The sequence below is a fragment of the Trachemys scripta genome, chromosome 7 (genome assembly GCF_013100865.1).
Source record: "Trachemys scripta elegans isolate TJP31775 chromosome 7, CAS_Tse_1.0, whole genome shotgun sequence".
Taxonomy (NCBI): Eukaryota; Metazoa; Chordata; order Testudines; family Emydidae; genus Trachemys; species Trachemys scripta.
The window spans coordinates 125,403,519-125,425,141 of NC_048304.1; the positions used below are offsets into that span (position 1 = coordinate 125,403,519).

General features: G+C 52.7%; 1 protein-coding gene across 2 annotated transcripts in view; it reads right to left on the bottom strand.

Moving 5' to 3' along the window:
• Positions 1-21,623, bottom strand: part of ARHGAP19 (Rho GTPase activating protein 19) — a 71,850-nt gene that overhangs the window by 6,262 nt on the left and 43,965 nt on the right. For both annotated transcript variants that reach the window (XM_034776608.1, XM_034776609.1), the window contains exons 3-11: positions 7,597-7,677; positions 7,000-7,209; positions 6,430-6,656; positions 5,809-5,895; positions 4,705-4,770; positions 3,661-3,849; positions 3,345-3,443; positions 1,400-1,492; positions 196-270 (exon numbers count right to left, since the gene is read on the bottom strand). In XM_034776608.1, the coding sequence (XP_034632499.1) occupies positions 196-270; positions 1,400-1,492; positions 3,345-3,443; positions 3,661-3,849; positions 4,705-4,770; positions 5,809-5,895; positions 6,430-6,656; positions 7,000-7,209; positions 7,597-7,677 (1,127 nt within the window). The remainder of the gene's footprint in view (positions 1-195; positions 271-1,399; positions 1,493-3,344; positions 3,444-3,660; positions 3,850-4,704; positions 4,771-5,808; positions 5,896-6,429; positions 6,657-6,999; positions 7,210-7,596; positions 7,678-21,623) is intronic.

The following is a 21,623-nucleotide window of genomic DNA, read 5'->3' on the forward strand; positions in this document are numbered from 1 at the left end:
AGCTCCTGGGACGCAATGATCCAGGCCACTTAAACCGAGATGGAGCATTGCGTGCTGGGATCTGTCATCCTGCAGGCCTCGTGCCCATATTCAAGATGAAGGCAGGCACAGGCCACAATTTAGAATGCAATGGGATGCAGGGGTTTACATGTGCTGGAGTGGTGTGGAGGACAACATGTGTGCAGAATTTCTCACCTCTTTCCTGCCCTCAGACAATTTCAACTTTGCTCGGGTGCCATGACTTGCTGGAGATTCAGGCGGTCTCTGTAACTGGAAACAGTTTAAATGGTGAGAGAGGCAGAAGGCTCAGAGGGAGCAGGGACAGGCTGGGGGATGAACTGATACTCCAAGTTCTTCCTTGCAAGCAGACCATGCTAAGTAGATGGTTAGTCTCTTACCCAAGTCCAAATTCACCCTGACTGGCACTGGACATGGTGTTACCGCACAAAGGACAATGATCTCCTGTACAGGGAGCAGATGCCTTTGCCTTTAGCTGCTGGTTAGTCTAGATTAACCCACCAAACCGACCTGGGCCTGGCACTGACGGAGTGAGAGGAAAGATGCAGGGCTGGCCTGGAGGCCAATATGAAAATAATCTGAATTCAAATTGGAACGGTGCAGAGGGCTCCTAGGATGATCAGGGGAACGGAGAGCGAGCTTCCGAGAGGAGACTGGAAGATGGTGGCTTGTTCAGCCTAGCACAGTGCAGGCTGAGAGGGGATCAGTTGCTCTCTATAAATACCCTGGGAGGGAGAAGAACTGCTGCAGTTAAAGGACACTGCTGGCACCAGAGCAAATGGAGCGAAGGCTGAAATGAGAAGGTGGTTTCTAACCCTCACAGGGAAGCAATCTGGAGCAGCCTCCCAGTAGGAGCAGTGGAGCAAACAACCTACTAGTTTGAAGATGGAGCTTGATAAGTTAATGATGGGGACAATCTGACAGGGTTTCCCTGCGATATCAGGGACTGGACTCCATGGCCAGGAGGTCCTGTGCTCCTAACATGAATCTTCAGCTCAGTCTCTCAGAGAGCGCCATGGCAAGATCCGGGGGAAGTGGGAGAAGCAGCTTTAGGAGGAGTGAGAGAGCAAGGCAGATATAATGGGATAAACTATGGAGGGCAGAGAAGCCAGGAGAGAACTTCCACAGCACGACTGGAGCCAGAGGCGCACCGCCCAGGTGAGAACCAGCACTGAACTCCAGGGCTGTCTCCATTCCAAGCCTTGGGTTGCACAAAGGGCTGTCCCCAGAATGGCATCTTCTGGCTTCGTGTCTGATTGCAGACAGATCATCCACAGGCCCAGACTCCGGCAGAGCGCAGCCAACACTCCCTCGGTGAAGCGAAGTCCCGTGTACCACCTCCCCTCCAGGCAGCACACGCAGCCCCAGGCATAGCTCTTACCAGGTGGAGGTTCTCTTTGCTGGCTCGCTCTGATTCCGGTGTGGAATCCCTGCTTTTCCTTTCCAAGATCAGTGGGTTCCCCAGCATCCTCCTCTGAGTTAGAAAGAAGAGAGGGTTGTTGGTAAGTGCTGAGAGAGGCCTTAAGCGGGGAAGGGAGCGCTGGGACAGGATGCGGATTCTGGGTTGAAATCACAGCCTCACATGGCCAGCAGCTGGATGTTGGGAAAAGAAGCAAAAGACTCCCCGCAAACAGGACCAACCTGAAATCCGACCCAACAAGGTTCGCTCAAAGAAAGGTGTGGCAGGGCACCTCCTCCCAGCACTTCCCCCTCTGGCGGTGGTGGGGCCTGGGGTAAAGCAGCCACACTTGGGACAGTGTTTCTCTTCCCCCTTGGGTTTACTTATCAGGATTTTGGAGATAGGCATCGGGGCAGGCCCTAGGAGCGCTCCTCCACCGAACAAAGAGAAACCAATTTACAAACACAAACAAACCTTCCCCTGCCCCCTCGCTGGGGGGTGTTGTCCTGTTATAGGCCCTGGGGTGTCAGTCCTTCCCCTAAACAGGCATTCAGCTCTCCACTCCCTCTCTCACCAGAGGAGGGGTTTGTAAAGGTCTCCAGCAGCCCTTAATTGGACTCCGGTGTCCTGAACTGACCTGAGGTAACCCCTTCTCAGCTGGTAAGAAAAAGGGTCTTTATCATTCTAGGGCTAACATATCTCTCTGGCAGTCAGACTGACTGTCACAGAAGGATGAAAGACACTCGCTTGACTTTGCATGGGCACAAACACTGGGCCTGAGACCAGAATGGGCCCATTTCGCCCGATATCCTGTCTCTGACAGTGACAGACACAAGCTGTCCAGAGGAAGGTGTGAAACACCCAGAGGGAACTGGGGAGTTACCCACCACAAGGGAAATTTCTTTCCCCAGCTGTCAAGTGGTGGCTGCCTCATGCCCTGGTGCAGGATGTTTCTATCCTCACAGCGACATTATTGTTACTCTTTCTAACGTACCTGCAAACGTGCTGATTATCTGGAGAAGCAGCTAGTCCCATCTCTTACTAGCTATGACAGCCTGGGGCAGTGAGTTCCCCAACTGGTTATGCATGGTGTAGAAAGGTCTTAGCAGTTTTACATTTAAATTAAATCTCAGAAACGATAAGAGCAGTAGACCAATGGCACAGCCTGCCTAGGGAGGTCGTAGAAGCTGCTTCGCTTGAGGTTTCCGAAGGAGGCTAGACAGCCATCTCTCTGGGATGGGTTAGACACAACAAATCCTGAATCTCAGCTAGGGGTTAGACCAGCTCAGTGTTTCTCAACGACCAGTCTGTGGACCGGCGCCGGACCTGGAGATCTCCCTGACACAGGTTGGGAAGGCAGCAAGCCAGTCCCTGGTATCACAAAGGTTGAGAACCACTGGACTAGATGACCCTTGTGGTCCCTTCTAACCCTATGATTTACATGTGTTGTCTCCTGATATCATTGCCCTGCCGTTATGCAGGGTAACTAGAGCACAGGCTGTTTTCTCTGAACCATTCAGTATTTCATATCCCTCTCCTGGCCCCTCTCTCCAGTAAACGGTCCCAGGCTTTTCAGTCCCTCCAGAGCTTGTCGCCTGTTCCTGGGCCCCTCTAGGCTGTTCTGGAGCCAGGGTGATCTGTACGCACATGCGTACGCCCCGGGGCTGATGCAGAGGATTGGAACAGTCTCCGTTTTGTTTTCTACCCCTTTCCACAGGCACCTCAACACTTGGTTTACTCTTCCGACCGCTGCACCTGAGCAGGGGGCTTCACTAAGCCGGACCATCCCAACATGCTGAAAAGAGCCAGGCCTGAGAGAAGACTTGGGAGCTCCCCAAAGCATAGGAGAGGGCAGTGGGCAGGGCCAGAGAGGGACTTTGACCAGAGACCCGCAGCAGACAGCGCTCGGACGGGGAGCTGCAGTTACCTTAATGAGGCCGCTGAAGGAGCGGGAGCGGGTGCGCCTCTGGACCGGGGGTGTCGGCGCATCGGGCCCAGGAGTGAGAGTGCCAGGATGCTTATGGAACTAGAGAGAACACGCAGGGCACCATGTTAGGTGTTAAACCAACAACTACACTATCTTCCAGTCGCCCCCCAGCTACCCGGCTCAGCTCCAGGGCACAGCACTCCAACCCCCACACATGCTCAGGATCTGTGGGTGGCTTTGTGGGCGAGTCCTGCCTCTGGGAGCCTGCAGCCAGTGGTGTGCTCCCGCGGACGAGCCCCCGGTCCCTGAACACTACCTGCCGGATGAGCTTTTTCTTCTTCGCAGAGTCTGGCATGCTGTGGATGTGGTGGAAGAGCTCCTTCAGCGCCTCCTCCGTGCGCTGCTGCGTCTCCTCCCGGTGGGAAGGATCCAGCCTGCTCCGCTTCTGAGACTTCAGGGGCTGGAGGTCCTTGGACCCAGCCGATGTCAGCAAATCCAGGTCGTCCTGGGAAAATTCAGAGGGGCATGGTCACGTTCCCACGTCACTCCCTGCCCTAGTGCCAGCCTGCTGCGCTCCACAGGGTGGGCATGCTCGATCCCAGGGAGCGACGCGACTCGTTACAAAACCCAAGCCAGCCACTGTGTCTGAGGGCCCGCAGGAAGAGCTGTGCCAGCTCCCGTGCAAGACTTGGTCCCACTCCATTCCCACTGCTGTGCAGCAACGGTCCGAGCTGTGCCAAACACAGGGGCGGCAGTGAGAAGGTGACTTCCACTGGCTCCTCCCGTCCCCTGGACACCACAGGGCAGCAGCTCCCCCAGGCTGAGATGGGCTTGGTGCAGCTCTCCCTCCAGTGCATCATTCCAGTTCCTTCAGCTAGACGGGAAGGACTGGTTTGCTGGAGAGCGAGAGGAGAAATTCTCTTTCCCCATCTAGTGGAGGGTCTGATCTTCAAGCCCCCCTTGCTGCTGCAGCAGCGTGTGCAGGTCCCGGACCAAGAATGGCCTGAGCCCAGTGGTTAATGTGAATGGCTCAGGTTGGTTTGAACACAACAGCCCAGTGAAGTAGTATCTAGTCACTACACATATGGTGCCTGGGGACAGAGAATAGGCCTGGTGTTAGATCTGGGGGCTGCCATGGTGTCTATGCTCCAGCTCCTCCCTCCAGTGCCATCACCCGGGTGATCCTGAGTCATGGTCCCATGGCAGCTCCCCCTCCCGTCTCTGGGCAGAGCCTGTTCTTGGCACTGTTTCAGTTTTCAGCTTCTCTCACTTGTAAAACCCTCTGCACAGCACCAGAGTGACACTTTCCTCCCAGAACCTGCCCCTTCCCTGTGGGCAGCCACTCATCTGCTGTCCTCACCTTTGAAGCGTGCACTCTGGACCCCAGGTAGTGCAGCCTGGCACATTCTCGAACGTATGCCGGAGCCTGGGCAGGAAGGGAAGGCAGACAGTGAGCACAGACGAGAGCTGGCATTTCCCATGGGCCCTGCACCACGCTGCACACCCCACCGGCCCCTCTGCACTCAAGGAGCCAGTGGCTTCACTAGTGCTTTTCTCTGTCCATGCAGGGACAGTGACTGTGGTACAATGCGCTTCTGCTGGGACACGAAACCAACCCCAGTGGAACAGAGAGAGTACGGCCAGCCCAACGTACCCTGAAAAGGGTCTCAAGTGCTTTCTCCATTTGCAAACAACTCCCCCAGCCGTGGGCACCCCGAGCCGGAGCCTGACTAAGAGAGGAGGAAATGCTCACCTAGAGATGGTGGGGCCTTGCAGAGAGAAAATGGGCATGCTGAGAACTGCTTTCCTGAAAACGGCAGCTCCAGGCCTTGGAGACCCTTAGCGTGACTGGCAAGTGTGCTGCATGTCCAAGACACAGGCTACCCTGCAAATGAACTCGATCCTCCCCAAGAGAACCTGGACTGGGGTAGAGAGCCCCTCAGCAATGTCCCACTAACCCACCCTGCACCTGGAGTGTGCAGTGCTGGGCTTCTCCTCCGCTCGCAGCCTACCAGCTCAGACGCAGCCCTGGGAGAGGCTTCGCCATGGGCATGAGACCGAGGGCATCCCACCTGCATACAGATTCAACTCCTACCAGCACTCACCACGGGAGAGCCCCAGAAGATGTTCTCCTGTACACAGGGACCCTAAGATCCCCAGAAATGGCCTTTGTGAACGTCCCCTATGAAACAAACATGCTTCAGAGCCTGCCAAAGCCAGTGCCTGAACTAGCCTGCAGAGGGTGCTGTCAACCAGCAAAGGAGGAAGAGGCCAAGTTTGGGCATTGCACACCTGTGCACTTCGCTTCTGCTGGGTCACTGGCTTGGCACTTCTCAGCTACCCCCTCTCAGGAGGGCACAGGCAGTGTCACCAGCCAGCCACAGCACCCTGCGAGCCCCTCCAGGAAGGGCATGTGGAAGCGACAGGGAGAGCAGGGGTAGAGGCCCCCGAGGGGCGCACTGACCTTGAAGAGTTTCTGCGAGTGTTTGATCATGAAGGCCGTGCCGTCATTCAGCTTTGTGATATTCTCCTGCAGGTCGTTTGCTGTCACCTGGCGAGGGGACGAAGGCCAAGCACGAGCATTAGAAGGGGAGGGGGCAGGCGGTGCTGCCAGACTCCGCGGGGACGTTCCTGTCCCTCTATTGCACTGGACACACAGCATGCCCATCGGCAGACTGCACCAGGGCCAAAGCCTGCCCCAGGACAGCCCAAGCTCTCAGCCCTGCACTTCAGCAGGCACAGGGGCCCTGCAGAGAAAGGGCTGCGGTGCATCCCCCAGGCCACGTGCATCGCTCACAAGGCAATTCCTAGATACAGCAGGAGTTTGGTGACTTCTCAGACGTATTGAAAAAGAGGAAGCAATATACACGGCTGTCACTCATATGGCAGGCAGCGGCCATGGCACCAGCGTCCCCCAACACAGCTCTGCCAAGGCTCCTGGCTTGACTGTCAGCCCCACCCACTCTCCCTCTCCTATGTCCCCCACACAGCCTGGCCAGCACCCTCCCGTCCTGGCCCACGGCCCATCTACTGTTGTAATCCGGAGTCCCTCCCAGCTGCACTGTTCTGCCCTGCAGTTGCTTACATTTCGGGGCCACAGGACGTGGGGTGCAAACATGAGCGCCAGGTTGTGGGCAGACATCTTGTTCTTGTCCTGTTTCTTGGCCGTTTGGTAGAGCAGGTCCAGCAAGAGCTTGAGCAGGCTGCGATTGGGCGGGGGGAGGATCAGGAAGAGCAGCTGCAGGGCTTCGATCTGCCGCTCCTTATCCGGCGCGCTGGTCTTGTTCCCCTTGTCATCAAACTGCATCAGGCCTGCAAGCCAGGGAGCAGGAGCTGAAGCCACTTGGAACCCCGTAACCAGGAAGCTAGGTCCATACTGGCCAGTTACCCAACCCTCCCCCACAGACATGCCTACCCTGGCTCCATCACCCCCGGGAACCCTCCCCATCCCCCAGGTGGGTATGGTTAACTCCTGCCCCCCGGGGCCGAAACAGACAAGAAGAACATCCTCGGGGTCATTCCCTCCCCGGCACAAGACCAAGGTGCTGAAAGAGACGAACATCCCAGGGTGTGGCCAGTTGACATAAGCTGCCCTGGAGGAGGCTCGCTCAGCTCCCATCCGTTGTGTCTATCGCTGCCCCTCTTGTCTACTCACCTGCAATTTTGAGGTGGGCTTGGAAGTGCTTGTGTGTCAGCAGGGGCTCTGGTAATTCACCCAGGAACATCTTCAGCAGAGAGGCCACATCGTTGGGGTGAAACTCCCCCGATTCCAGGTCAATATCCACCCCACTGTTCAGGGCATCCTTCAGGATCTGCTGCCGGAGACTGTTCCCCGGCACGCGAAACAAGCCCTCCATTCGCAGATCTGCTCGGCAGGGAGTAGGAGAGAGATCACTCATCACGAGGAGGGGGCTCCCGACCTTTGACACAAGGAGCCCTCTCCCAATTTCCCTTCTAGCCACCTGTATGGGATCCCATAGAGAAAACCTTACTCAGTGGGCTACATACAACCCCAAGGCCCCAGGATGTGCCCTACGGCTCCGGCAGAAGGAATGCTTGCAAAATCAGAGAGGTGAGAGAAGGGCTAGGAGCTGCCACAGGTGACTCTGGGTCACAGCACCAGCCCACAATCCAAGCAAACACTCTAGTTTGGAGCCCAGTGTTCTGCCCTGTGCTACAAAGCAACCCCAGAGGCCCCAGCAGGATGCACCCTGGGAATGACAAGCTGGCATGAGAGCTGAGAGTCACTTACGCTTGTGCAGGTATTCGATGAGCTGCGAGACCTGGGCGATGCCCTCCTCAGTCAGCGGGGAGCCAAACACCACCCCTTTATCTGGGGAACAAAGCGATCCAGTCAGCACACATGGGACAGGAGCAACTCAGGCATGGCACCTCTGGGCGCAGGAGCCACAGAGCTTAGCAGGCATTTTCCTACTGTGAGAGCAGGATTTCCAGCAGCGGGTTCTGTTGCTGGGAAATTAGTGGCCAAGAGAGTTGGGGTAAAGGTCAGAGGAGAACCCTACTGCTCTGACATCACAAGTACCCCCAACCAATGGCTGTGCTCCAAGGGGCTTTCATCAATTTGCTGTTTATATCAATGCAACTGCAGATTAATTCTCACCAATGTTCTAAATACAATGTATTCCTGAGCCCCCATAAGGAAAGCCATGTCAGACCAGGGACACTTCCACCTTACAGGATGTGCGAGCTACAGCCCAGACCCATTGGGAGCCGGCTCCCTAGTGGAGCGGGAAAGTTAAACAAGACACAGCTTCCCCTCCAATTCCATGGGGACTAGATTAGGCCCAACTGTGGCTTGTTTAACTCGACACTGTGAACTCATTAACCCTTTGGGACTCAGTTACAATGCAGCAGTCCCCCAGTTTGTTTTGCCGTGTGGCTAGGATCACGGTACCCCCAGGCAGTGCCACTGTGCTAGAGCCCAAGGCTGTAACAGGCAGGGGGCACTGCTAAAACACAGCTCCTGATGGTGTCGCGAACTCTCATTGTGTAAGCAACACAACACCCACCCCCCACCCTCCCCGCCAGGGGCTGATTGGACAGTGCAGAGGAGAATGCTGCTGGGTGCCTGGGGGGGTGAGGCTGGTGCACATGCAGGGGGCAGTCGTGAGAGGTGGGGGGCAGGGAACAAACACTGAAGGTGAGGGGAGCTGTGGCCTGACTGGAGAACTCCCATTGCCGGCATTCTATAAGCTCCATTTCAGGGTGGCCAAAAGAAAACCAATCCTGGCCTCCTACGTGTGTAAACAGAAGTGAAAAGTGCCAAAAGGCAGACAAGGACATCACCAGGAGAAGTGGGGAGCTCGGAGGTAGGTCCATAAGGAGGGGTGGCGTCTCCACAGTGAGGCTCTCATCTCACTCACTTGGAGCCACCAGCCAAAATGCAGGTGTAAGATGCCAGCCTGAATACCCAAGCCTCGCTCAGCAAGTCAGGAAAAGCGATGCGCACAGACTGAACAGGGAGACGCCTGGATGGAAGGAAAGTCTTAGATGAGAAGCAAATTCAAGTGCAACACTCTTGCTTAACCAATACAGAAAATTGTTCCATCTGAAGAGACTTTCCAGCGCGGGACAGTGTCAACAACAGACAAGACAGAAATCTGCCTAGAATTTCAAACAAAGGGAGAGCTGCTGGTGAATAACCTTGTTCATCAGAGAAATACATCTACAGATAACAAGAATGCTCTGTTCTCTGAGGGCTTGATCCAACTCCCATTGGCTATCGCAGCAACTGGATCAGGTCCTTGGTGAACAAGGACAGTAATAGATCAAAGGGAATTGATCACAGAACTAAAAGTTAGTGGTTGCTTAGGTGCAAGTGATCGTGACTTGATCACATTTATAATGTGCAAACAAAAAAGTCCTAACCAGTAAAAAAAATAAATTATATATATACACACACACACTCACACACGGTGCTTTAAAAGGGACAATTTCACAAAGCTGAAAATAATTGAGCCAAATCAACTGGGAGAAAAAAATTAAATAAAAGAATGTGACTACCTGGGCACTCTAAGAACATTTTATTACATGTTCAAAAAGCAACCACTGAAAGAAGCTGAATTAGTTAAACAAATGAACAATTTGAGTTAAAGGGGAAGTGAAAGCAAGTATAAATTTTTTAAAAAACAACAAACAAATGGAAAAAAGGAGAGGTTCATAGTAATGAATATAAATTGGAAGCTAGGAAAGGTAGAAAATTGAAAAGGGAATCAAAAAGACACAAGAAGAAACCTACGGTCAGCAGAATTCAGAATGAGAAGGAGGACTCTTAAAAGTATATTAGGAGCAAAAGAAATCCTAACAATGGTATTGAATAATGAAAGAATGGCACAAACATTCAATAAATATTTCTGTTCTGTTTTTGGGAAAAAGCCAGATGATATATTCATAAACGATGATGATGATTGATGAAATACTTTCCATTCCAACAATAACTAAGAAGGATTTTAAAAGGCAGTTACTAAAGTTTGATATTTGTAAAAAAGCAGGTTCAGATCAAGAGCTGCAATCAAGAGTTTTAAAAGCGCTGGCCAAGGAGCACTCTGGACTGCTAATGCTGATTTTTAATAAGTCTTGAAACACAGGGCAAGTCTCATGAGACATCTAAGTACTAGGCTGAGGTCCCAAGTTGCAGTAGGGATCCTTAACTTGAGTGTAGAGGTTCCCCAAACCCTTAATAAATCATGAAGACATAGGGTTAGCAAATATAGAAAACCCTTCTACTAGAGGATGAAGAGCTGATACTGTAGCCAAGTGAACCTTCATCGAGCTAATTGATAACCCTGGTTTCTTTAGGTCTAACAGTTAAGTCCAGGATAGCTGAAAGTGATGAAGATTCAGACACGAGCCAGTGGCGTTGACACCAATGACTGAATCTGTTCCACTTCTGCAGGTAAAGAATTCAGTTTTACTTCCTTCTCCTGTTGAGTAACACTTGTACTTTCACAGAGCAGGTAGATTCTAACCCCATCAAGGAACCGTGCCCTGATGCTAAGTAAATGATCTGGATCTTGGAAGAGCTGAGGAATGATCAGAAGCTTAATCATCGGGTGGACACAGGTGAAGCAGGTCAGGATACCAAGCTTGTCTCGGCCAGGTTGTTACTATAAGACTAACCCTGACTTTGTTGTGTCTGATCTTGTGTGTCACTCAATACTAGCAGTGTTAGAGGAAATGCACAAAATAGTCCCTTCATCCAAAATAGGAGAAAGGCGTCTCCCAGAAAGTGACGGCCTAGACCTCCTCTTGAGCACAATTGATGACATTTCTTGTCCTGGAGTTAGAGCAGAGGTTCATTTTTGGAAATCCCCAATTTTGGAATATACCATGGAGAATTTGAGAGTCCAGCTCCCATTCATAATCCTGGGAGAAGTGCCTGCTGAGAGTATCAGCTGTGGGGCTCTGAACACCAGGGAGGTAGATGGCTGAAATTTGGATCTGATGGACTATACACCAGATTCACAACATTATTGCTTTGGTGCACAGGGAGGGGAATCTTGCTTCTTCTTGTTTGCTGATACAGAACATGCAGGACATATTGTCAGTCATGAGCCTGATAGATTTGCCCCTGATGAGGGGTAAGAAATGAAGGCAAATTCACAGCTGTGAATCCCAAGCAGAGATAAACTCCTCCCTCCAGCCCTGATTTAGGAACCTAATTACCTTGTCAGGATGGGACTGAGGCTTCACCCGTCTCCTTAGCATTCCCTACTGGCTAGGGTAGGCTGAGGTCCTCAGCTTGCTGGCATCTGAGAATCCCATTCTTAGGCACTTAAATCTCCCCATGCATTGTATAAGTGCAAAGTAATGCACACTGGAAAACATAATCCCAACTCTACATGCAAAATGATGGGGTCTAAATCAGCTGTTACCATTCAAGAAAGAGATCTTGGCGTCATGTGGATAGTTCTCTGAAAACATCTGCTCAGTGTGCAGTTTCAGTCCAAAAAACCTAACAGAATGTTAGAAACCATTAGGAAAGGGATAAATAATAAAACAGAAAATATCATAATGCCACTGTATAAATCCCTGGTATGCCCACACCTTGAATACTGCAGTTCTGGTCGCCCTCTCTCAACAAAGACATTAGAGCTGGAAAAGGTAGATTAGGGGATGGACCAGCTGCCATCTGAGAGATTGAAAAGGCTGCGACTGGTCAGCTTGGCAAAGAGACGATTAAGGGTGTTGAGATGGTAGAGGTCTATAAAATCATGACTGGTGTGGAGAAAGCTACTAAAGAAGTGTTACTGTCCTATCTATGTAACTCAAGAATTAGGGGTCATCTAACTAATGAAATGAATAGGCAGCAGGTTTAAAATAAACACAAGGAAGTATTTCTTCACACCACACACAGTCAACCTGTGGAATTTGTTGCCAGAGGATGTTGGGAAGGTCAAAGATATAACTGGGCTCAAAAAGAATTAGATACGTTCACGGAGGACAGGTCCATTAAGGGCTATTAGCCAAAATGGTCAGGGAGGCAACCCTATGCATCAGGTATCAGAGGGGTAGCCGTGTTAGTCTGAATCTGTAAAAAGCAACAGAGGGTCCTGTGGCACCTTTGAGACTAACAGAAGTACTGGGAGCATAAGCTTACGTGGGTAAGAACCTCACTTCTTCAGATGCAAGGCACTTGTTAGTCTCAAAGGTGCCACAGGCCCCTATGCATCAGGTGTCTCTAAACCTCCAACTGCCAGAAGCTGGGAATGGGCGACAGGGGATGGATCACTTGAAATTTCCCTGTTCTGTTCATTCCCTCTGAAGCACCTGCCACTGGCCACTGCCAGAAGACAGGACACGGGGCTAGATGGACCATTGGTCTGACCCAGTCTGGCCTTTCTTATGGTCTTATTGTATAAGGAGCCTGGGCACCTAACTCAGAACTGAGTTTTCCCAGACAGGTGCTTGCTAGTGTCGGGAAAGGCTAGATATCTTAACATGAAGAGACTTCTCCTCTAGCCTAGAATTGCAGCTCTGAAACGCCTGCCAACACAGCTGTAGTATGGATTTGATGCATAGCTATGAAAACACTTCTAGATTGCAGCAAGAGAGGTCAAGCTGTCTGGGCTATTCTTAATGGAACCTGGGCTGGTGGAGACATCAGTTCTGAAAGCCATTAAAAAAAACCTGTTACCTACCTTTCGTAACGGTTGTTCCTCGAAATATGTTGCTCATGTCCATTCCAATTAGGTGTGCATGCACCGCGTGCATGGCAGCTGGAAGGTTTTTCCCCTAGCAGTACCCGTCGGGTCAGTCCAAGCGCCCCCTGGAGTCATGCCTCCATGACGCCAAATATAGGGCCCTGCTGACCCGACACCACCTCAGTTCCTTCTTGGCGGTTTGCTCTGACAGAGGGGTAGGTGGGTGGGTATTGGAAAGGTAGCTAACCAATTAGGTGATTACCAAGCCTAAATTTTGGAAGCGGGGTCGGAGCTCAAAGGTTTGCTGACTGTAGCACCGCTCTGCCAAAGGCTGCATTATTTCTAGCCTGCTGGGTAATGGCGTAATGTGAGGTGAACATGTGGATTGAGGACCAAGTCGCAGCTCTGCAGATTTCCTGGGTCAGAACCTGGGCCAGGAATGCCCTCATGGAGTGCGCTGTAAACAGAGGGGCAGGTATTGTCGCCCGATCGTAACACGCCCAGATACAGGACATGATCCATGGTGAAATTCTGTGGGAGGAGACTAGAAGCCCTTTCATTCCATCTGCTACTGCGACAAACAGCTGAATGGACTTCCAGAATGGTTTCATCCGTTTGATATAGAAGACTAACGACCAGCAAACGTCCAATGAGTGAAGTTTTTGCTCCACGCTGCTTGCATACGGCTTAGGGTAGAAAACTGGAAGATATCCTGGTTAACATGAAACTGGGAGACAACCTGTCACGTTATTGATTTGAACTGGGACCATATAGAACATGGTTGCAACCAAAGTCCTGTAGTGGCACCAAATCTAGTATAAACGGGGTCAAATGAGGTGTCTAAGACAAGGTGATGGTTTGCTGGTTATAATTATGCTGTTTGTATGTGTGTATCAATTTTGTAGTTGAAGTTATGAATATTGGCTCTATACGGTCTGTATTTCAAACTTATGCTATGCTGCTGGGAAACATCCCAGACAAGTTGGTGCTAGCTCTGCCTAGCCTGCTTGATGGCCCATTAAGGACCATCAGCTATACAACTGACCCATTGAGAGAAGGCAAATAGGCCTTGCAACTCAGCAAAGTATGCAGGACCTGGCCCATGTGACTCCAGACCCCATTTTCCTGTAATTTACCACAGTAAGGACAAAGAGGTTTTCTTACACCTGGAAAAGACTATAAAAAGGCTGATGCCTCTCCTCCATCTTGTCTTCAATCCTGCTTCATACCTCTGGAAGGACTTTGCTACAAACTGAAGCTGTGAACAAAGGACTGAATCACCCATCCCAGCTGGGGATGTATTCCAGAGACTTGATTTGAACCTGCAGTTTATTCTATCACTGCTACAAGCCTGAACCAAGAACTTTCTGTATGTAATTGATTCCATTTAACCAATTTTAGCTCTCATCTCTATCTTTTTCCTTTTATGAATAAACCTTTAGATTCTAAAGGATTGGCAACAGCGTGATTTGTGGGTAAGATCTGATTTGTTTATTGACCTGGGTCTGGGGCTTGATCCTTTGGGATCAGGAGAACCTTTTTTCTTTTAATGGGGTATTGGTTTTCAGAACCAGTTGTCCCCATAACGAGTGGCACTGGTGGTAATACTGGGAAACTGGAGTGTCTAAGGGAATTGCTTGTGTGACTTGTGGTTAGCCAGTGGGGTGAGACCAAAGTCTTCACTGTCTGGCTGGTTTGGTTTGCCTTAGAGGTGGGAAAACCCAGCCTAGGGCTGTAACTGCCCTGTTTTAAGCATATGTCCTGAATTGGCACTCTCAGTTGGGTCCCGCCAGAACCGCATCATTACACAACCTTAGGAAGAAATGCCAGATGTGATCTAGGTTGAACCTTGTCCTTATTGATGTGAAATGAGAGCTCCGCTTGGAACCAGATACCCTGAATCCTGCAGTCTCCCAGGTGCGCGCCCCAACCCAACACTGACGTGTCTGTCACCAGCGAAAGGGATGGCTGTGGTCTGGCAAAGGGGACACCCGCACACACCGCCTGCGGGTCGAACCACTGTAGGAGGGACTCGAGGACTGGTCGAGGTAAAGTGACGATTTTGTCTAGACCGTCCCGAATAGGCTGAGGAGGTCAGCGTCTCAGTCTGGCGTGCTATACTACATAGGTCCAAGCAGCTAAGTGGCCCAGAAGCTTTAGGCAATTCCTTGCTGTGATGGTAAGGAACTGCCTGGAGACTTCGTATGATGTCACACAGGGACCGGAAACGAGACTCCAGGAGGTACACCCTCGCCTGTGTAGAGTCCAGTACTGCCCCTATGAACTCTGTCCACTGAACGGGGGATAGGGTTGACTTCTGTACATTCAGTAGAAGGCCCAGGTTGTCAAAAGTAGCCCTTATGAAGCTCACTTGCACCTCCACTCGCGCCCTGGAGCCACCCTTGATTAGCCAGTCGTCGAGGTACAGGAACACCTGCACTTTATGCTAGCGAAAGAACGAGCCACAACTGCCTTGCACTTAGTAAACATTCAAGGAGCTGCTGACAGGCCGAATGGAAGGACTGTGAACTGATAATGATTGTGGTTCACCACGAACCTGAGGTACCTCCAGTGGGACGGCGTTATTGAGATCTGAAAGTAAGCATCCTTCAAGTCAAGGGCAGCGTACCAGTCCCCCGAATCCAAGGGATAAGGGAAGCTAAAAAGCCCATGCAGTTCAGTTTCTTTATGAACCTGTTGAGCTCTCGCAGGTTTAAATAAAAAAAATAAATAAAAAAAAAATGAGGCCCCATTTGGCTTTCGGTATTAGAAAATACTGGGAATAGAAGCCCCTGCCCTTCAGCTCCTGAGGAACCAATTCCACTGTCCCCAGCGTTAGGAGCACGTGCACCTCCTGGGTGAGGAGTTGCTCGTGAGAAGGGTCATAGACTCCTAGAATATCAGGGGTGGAAGGGACCTCAGGAGGTCATCTAGTTCCACCCCCTGCTCAAAGCAGGATCAATTCCCAACTAAATCATCCCAGCCAGGGCTTTGTCAAGCCTGACCTTAAAAACCTCTAAGGAAGGAGATTCCACCACCTCCCTAGGGAACCCATTCCAGTGCTTCACCACCCTCCTAGTGAAATAGTGTTTCCTAATATCCAACCTAGACCTCCCCCACTGCAACTTGAGACCATTGCTCCTTGTTCTGTCATCTGGTACCACTGAGAACAGCCGAGCTCCATCCTCTTTGGAAGCCCCTTTCAGGTAGTTGAAAGCAACTATCAAATCCCCCCTCATTCTTCTCTTCTGAAGACTAAACAATCCCAGTTCCCTCAGCCTCTCCTCATAAGTCATGTGCTCCAGCCCCTTAATCATTTTTGTTGCCCTCCGCTGGACTCTTTCCAATTTTTTCCCACATCCTTCTTGTAGTGTGGGGTACAAAACTGGACACAGTACTCCAGATGAGGCCTCACCAATGTCGAATAGAGGGGAACGATCACGTCCCTCGATCTGATGGCAATGCCCCTACTTATACAGCCCAGAATGCCGTTAGCCTTCTTGGCAACAAGGGCACACTGTTGATTCATATCCAGCTTCTCGTCCACTGTAACCCCTAGGTCCTTTTCTGCAGAACTGCTGCCTAGCCATTCGGTCCCTAGTCTAACAGTGCATGGGATTCTTCCGTCCTAAGTGCAGGACTCTGCACTTGTCCTTGTTGAACCTCATCAGGTTTCTTTTGTCCCAATCCTCTAATTTGTCTAGGTCCCTCTGTATCCTGTCCCTACCCTCCAGTGTATCTACCACGTCTCCCAGTTTAGTGTCATCTGCAAACTTGCTGAGAGTGCAGTCCACGCCATCCTCCATCTGAAGAGGAATGGAAGGGAGGGAGGGAGTATACCCTTTCTACCGTGTGGAGTACCCAGCGATCTGATATAATTTGGACCCCATGCAGGACAGTGAGCACAAGGGGGGAATGGATCCAGAGTCCGGACTGGTGTGTTGAAGGTGCGCCCTGAGGCAAAAGTTCTGCTTCTGGCCTGAGGACTGTTTTGCCTGCCCAGAGCTGAAGAAGGGGGAGGCCTCTTCCCGTTGTTTCTATTATGCCTCCGAGAAAAATCCTGCCAGTTTTGTGGGTGGTAAAAACAAGGCGGGGGTTGCGACTTAAAGTGCCTCCATTGTGTAGCCAGAGCGTTCAGGCCCAGGGACTTGAGGGTGGCCCTCGAATCCTTGAGGCTATGAAGCCGAGAGTCAGTCTTTTCTGAAAAGAGGACCAAGCCCTCAAAGGGGAGGTCCTGTATAGTCTCCTGGACCCCATATGAGAGCCCTGAGACGTGCAGCCAGGAGCTCCTCCTCATGGCTACCCCAGAGGCCATGGTGTGGGTAGCCAAACCAGCCACATTGAGGACTGCTTGGAGCAAGGCGCGGGCAATGAGCTTACCTTCTTCTACCAAGGAGAACTCTGCCCTGGAGTCCTCCAGGAGAAGCGCCGTAATCTTCACCATCGCTCTGCACAAGTTGTGGCTGTACCTAGTGAGGACAGCCTGGTGGTTAGAAATTCGGAGCTGGAGCCCCACGGTGGAAAAATTTTTCCTCCCAAAGAGGTCCAGCTTTTTAACCTCCAGTTTTTTTGGGGAAGGGCCCTGGTATTCTTGGTGCTCCCGCTCATTCGCCACAGCTATCACTAGAGACTCTGGCGGAGGATGGATGTACACATGCTTGAACCCCTTAGAGGGAACGAAGTATTTCCACTCATTCCTCTTCACCATTGCTGGTAAGGAGGCGGGGATCTTAGTGGAGTCCTGTATGGTTTTAATAAGTGGCAGGGTGATACGGGAGTGACCAGAGGGGGTGAGAATGTCCACCATGGAATCTGATGTCTCAGCGACCTCCTCCGACCTGGATCCCCAAGTTCTGCGCCGCCTCTGCTGTCCTCCACAGCCAGGGCCATCGACTTTCCCGCTATCGCCTCATCAGGCGAGGATGAGGACAAGGGCCTAGCTGGGAGCAGGTCCTGTTCTCTGCCCTCGGCACCCAGGGGATCCCGCAGTGCCTGGTCTTCCAGTGCGATCGTGCTGGCGTGGCAAATTATTGGTCCTGTCCCGGGTGAAGTGTCAGAGGCACATATGATGCTGAGGCCACCGACTGACCTCGAATGGGACCTCTGGCTCTGACAGAACACCCAGGGGGTCCAGAAAGGCCACTGGGCGGGAGCCTGCCACTGACCAGGCTCCAGCTCTGGATGAAGCAGCTGGACCGCCTACTTCTCCTGGACCTATAGGACTCCACTTCTGACTCCGAGGACTCACTGTAAGATGACCATGGAGAAGCGGTGCCCAGCGGTGCCGGAGAGTGGTGCCTGGAACTCGGGGACCAGTACGGCTCCCCATCCGTCCACTGGTGGATGGTACCACTGATTGGTGCCATGGGGATGGTGACTGGCGTAGTACAATCACCGGCTTGCCTCTGGACGGCACTGAGGGTCTCACAGGTGCTGCTGAGACGGAGCTCGGTGTCCTGTCTCGCCTAGGAGGGGAAGGCGGTGACGTGAAGCCAATGAGGTCCTTGGCAGCCTCGAATGCCTCCAGCGCGGAAGGTAACTGTAGATTGTGGCCTTCTCGGAGAGGGGAATGTTGGGGGCCCAGACTCGACTGGTCCTATGCTGGGGCAGGAGTCGATGGGACCCTAGTTGGAGGACTCAAACTCACATGGCCTGCCATGGTTCTCACGGTGGCAGACTTCTGCGCCGGTTTGGGCATGGGAGAGCGGCCCCTTTTGGGTATCCTTTTCTTGTGGGGCACCGGGGATTGCGAACGGTGCTGCCCACTGCCCTGCATGGATCCCCTATGTGGGGAACTGTGCTGGTGCCAAGGGTGTGACGGAGCAGGGCAGATTTGACCTGGGAATGTTGCAGGGGGGTTGCAGTGGGGATGTGGGACTTCCCTTAAAGGAAGCTACCTGAGCTGTAACCTGAGCCAGGAACGGGGGTGGGGAGAATTAACACCTTCTGCCCGGGAGACTGAACAAAGGAGAGAAGCAGCGGGAGGAGTTGGGAGTTTAGTTTCGGTTGGGGCTGGGTGGTGCAACGCAGAAAACCCCAAGCTGGGGTCTAAGCTCCCTAAACCTCCCAGAGGAACCTAATTAAGGGGGTCTGGTCGTACCTACACGCTCTGCTTAAGACTGTGTTCCTGTCCCTAAATAAACCTTCTGCTTTACTGGCTGGCTGAGAGTCGCAGTAAATCTCGGAAAAAGGGGTGCAGGGCCCTAACTCCCCCACAATCCGCAACAACTGGTGGCAGCGGTGGGATCTACTGCACCCCGTGGACGGCGCTTCCTGCAGTAAGTAACTGGGGAGCAGTAAAACGAAGGGGAATTAACGGGGACCAGGCGCGCTAAAGAGTGAGAAAAAGACGGTTATTACCCCTGGGAGTGTGTGACCAGCAAAAAGAACTTTTGCAGTAACAGGGTCCCCCGGGGGGATCGCAGCGAGTGGTTCCAGGGGCGGAGAAGTCTGCAGCTCGACCCTGGCAGAGAGGTGGTGACCTCGAAAAGGGCTGGCACACTAGGGGGCCCCCTGGAAACTGTGGGAAGCTGTGAGCACACAGGCCGGTGAGTGGCCAGCAGGAAGATGTATGCCAAGCGGCTTAAGAGCAACCTGGTGGAGCTGTGCAAGCAGAGGCGGCTGCGCATTGGGAGGCTCACCAAAAAACAGCTCATTGCCCAGCTGAAGGCGGAAAATCGCGCAAATAAACTAATCCCTGTGTCTCAGGGAAGCAGCCTGGCAAATGCAGCGCAGGCACCAGTGTCTGTCCCAGCTGAAAGTGGTCAGCCGGCTGCTGAGGGCTTCCCAAGACCCCTCCTTCCTATGCCTAGGGGAAGGGTGGGAAGAAGCCCAGCAAATACCGAAGGCGCCGTGACCCCCCCGGCCAGCAGGGGGTCCCCCCGGCGAAGCTCGCCGGCCAGCAGAGGATCCTCCCGGCGACGTTCGGCATCCGGGGAGCGGAATTGGCTGAAATAAAAAAAAGAGCTAAAACTAAGAAAGCTGGAAAATCGTAAACAACAAAAACAGCATAAACGAAAAAAAAAAAAGAAACAGCGTCAGCATGAACGGAAGAAAAAAAAGAGACAGCATCAGCGTAAAGAAAAACAGAAACAGCATAAACGGAAGGAAAAAAAAAAACAAAGGCAGCATAAAAAAAGACAGCGTCAGCATGACCTGAAACTGGCAAAATTAAAGGGCAGCAAACCCCCGGCTGCGGTGAGTGAGGGGGAACCCGGGACTGCACGAAGCTTTAATAAGTGCATCATGGCCCCATACAAGGAGGGGGAGGACATGAATAACTTCCTGAAGGCCTTTAAAACGGCCTGCGAGCTGCACCGGGTTGATCCCGCGGACAAACTCTGGGTCCTTACCCCCTTACTGGACCCCAAATCCGTGGCATTGTACCGCCAACTGGAAAAGGCAAAGAAAGAGGACTACGAACTATTCAAAAAGGCCCTGCTACGTGAGTTTGGGCTAACTCCTAAAATGTACCGAAAAAGGTTCCGAAGTCAAAATAAAACCCCTAAGATCTCATATCTGCAACTAGCCGTCCGCATGGAAAGATACGCCAGCAAGTGGGCTGGTGGGGCCCAGACAAAGGAGAACCTAATTAAACTGCTGGTACTGGAGCAACTGTATGAGCGGTGCCCATCCGACCTGAGGCTGTGGTTGGTGGACAGAAAGCCAGAGAACCCGCGACACGCCGGGCAGCTGGCTGATGAGTTTGTAAAGAGCCGGTCAGGGGGTGGCAGGGAGGAGCCCCAAAGGAACAGGCCCGCCGCGATGCAAAAAAAGAGTCACCCTGGGACCTCCCAAAGGGGGAATATGGGGAATCCCCTCCCACGGGGAAGGCCCAGCATCAGGGACAACCGACCGGCTCGAGGGAACCCACGGGACCTGAGCTGCTATTACTGCGGCCGAAGAGGCCACGTTCGGGCCCAGTGCCCCAAGCTCAAGGACAGACTGAGCAGACCGAACCCGCACCGGGTTAACTTGGTAGAGGCCCAGACGGACGAGGGGCAGGCTTCCCACGCAAAAGGGGCTGGCAGCTTATCAACTGCTCAAGAGAGAAAAGGGCCCCCGGCCAGCTTCTCTGGGGGGCCAGATGCTCCGGATTCAAAGTTCTCCGTTTACAGGGTTGGCGCGGGGCTGTCCCTGCGAAGCGAGTGCCTTGTTCCCCTGAAGGTGGATGGGAAGAAAGTTTATGAATACTGGGACACGGGCGCAGAGGTGACACTGGCCCGGCCCGAGGTGGTGGCCCCAGATCGGGTGGTGCCCAACACCTTCCTGACCCTGACCGGGGTGGGCGGGACCCCATTCAAGGTTCCCGTAGCGAGGGTACACCTGAAATGGGGGGCCAAGAAGGGCCCCAAGAACGTGGGAGTGCACCACCATTTGCCCACTGAGGTGTTAATGGGGGGGAACCTAGAGGACTGGCCAAGCAGCCCCCAGACCGCCTTAGTCGTGACCCGTAGCCAGAGCCGGCGAGGGGCACTACGCCCTGACCTTGGGAAGGATGTCCCACCGGAGGCACCGAACCCTTCCCGGGTGGGAAGGGAACACCCAAGGACAGGCCGCGGGGTGGCTGGGGCTTCCGACCCAGCCGACGAAAAAAAGCAGGTCCCCATCCCTTCCTCAGCCGCCAAGTTCCAGGCCGAGTTGCAGAAGGACCCCTCCCTGCGAAAGCTAAGGGGCCTGGCTAACCTCAGTGTGGGACAAACCATGAAAAAAGGATGCAAGGAAAGGTTCCTGTGGGAAAAGGGGTTCCTGTACCGAGAGTGGGCTCCCCCGGGGGAAGTGGAGTCGTGGGGGATCAGGAGGCAGCTGGTGGTTCCCCAGAAGTTTCGCCACAAGCTACTGTACCTGGCCCGTTGCGGATTGTGGGGGAGTTAGGGCCCTGCACCCCTTTTTCCGAGATTTACTGCGACTCTTAGCCAGCCAGTAAAGCAGAAGGTTTATTTAGGGACAGGAACACAGTCTTAAGCAGAGCGTGTAGGTACGACCAGACCCCCTTAATTAGGTTCCTCTGGGAGGTTTAGGGAGCTTAGACCCCAGCTTGGGGTTTTCTGCGTTGCACCACCCAGCCCCAACCGAAACTAAACTCCCAACTTCTCCCGCTGCTTCTTTCCTTTGT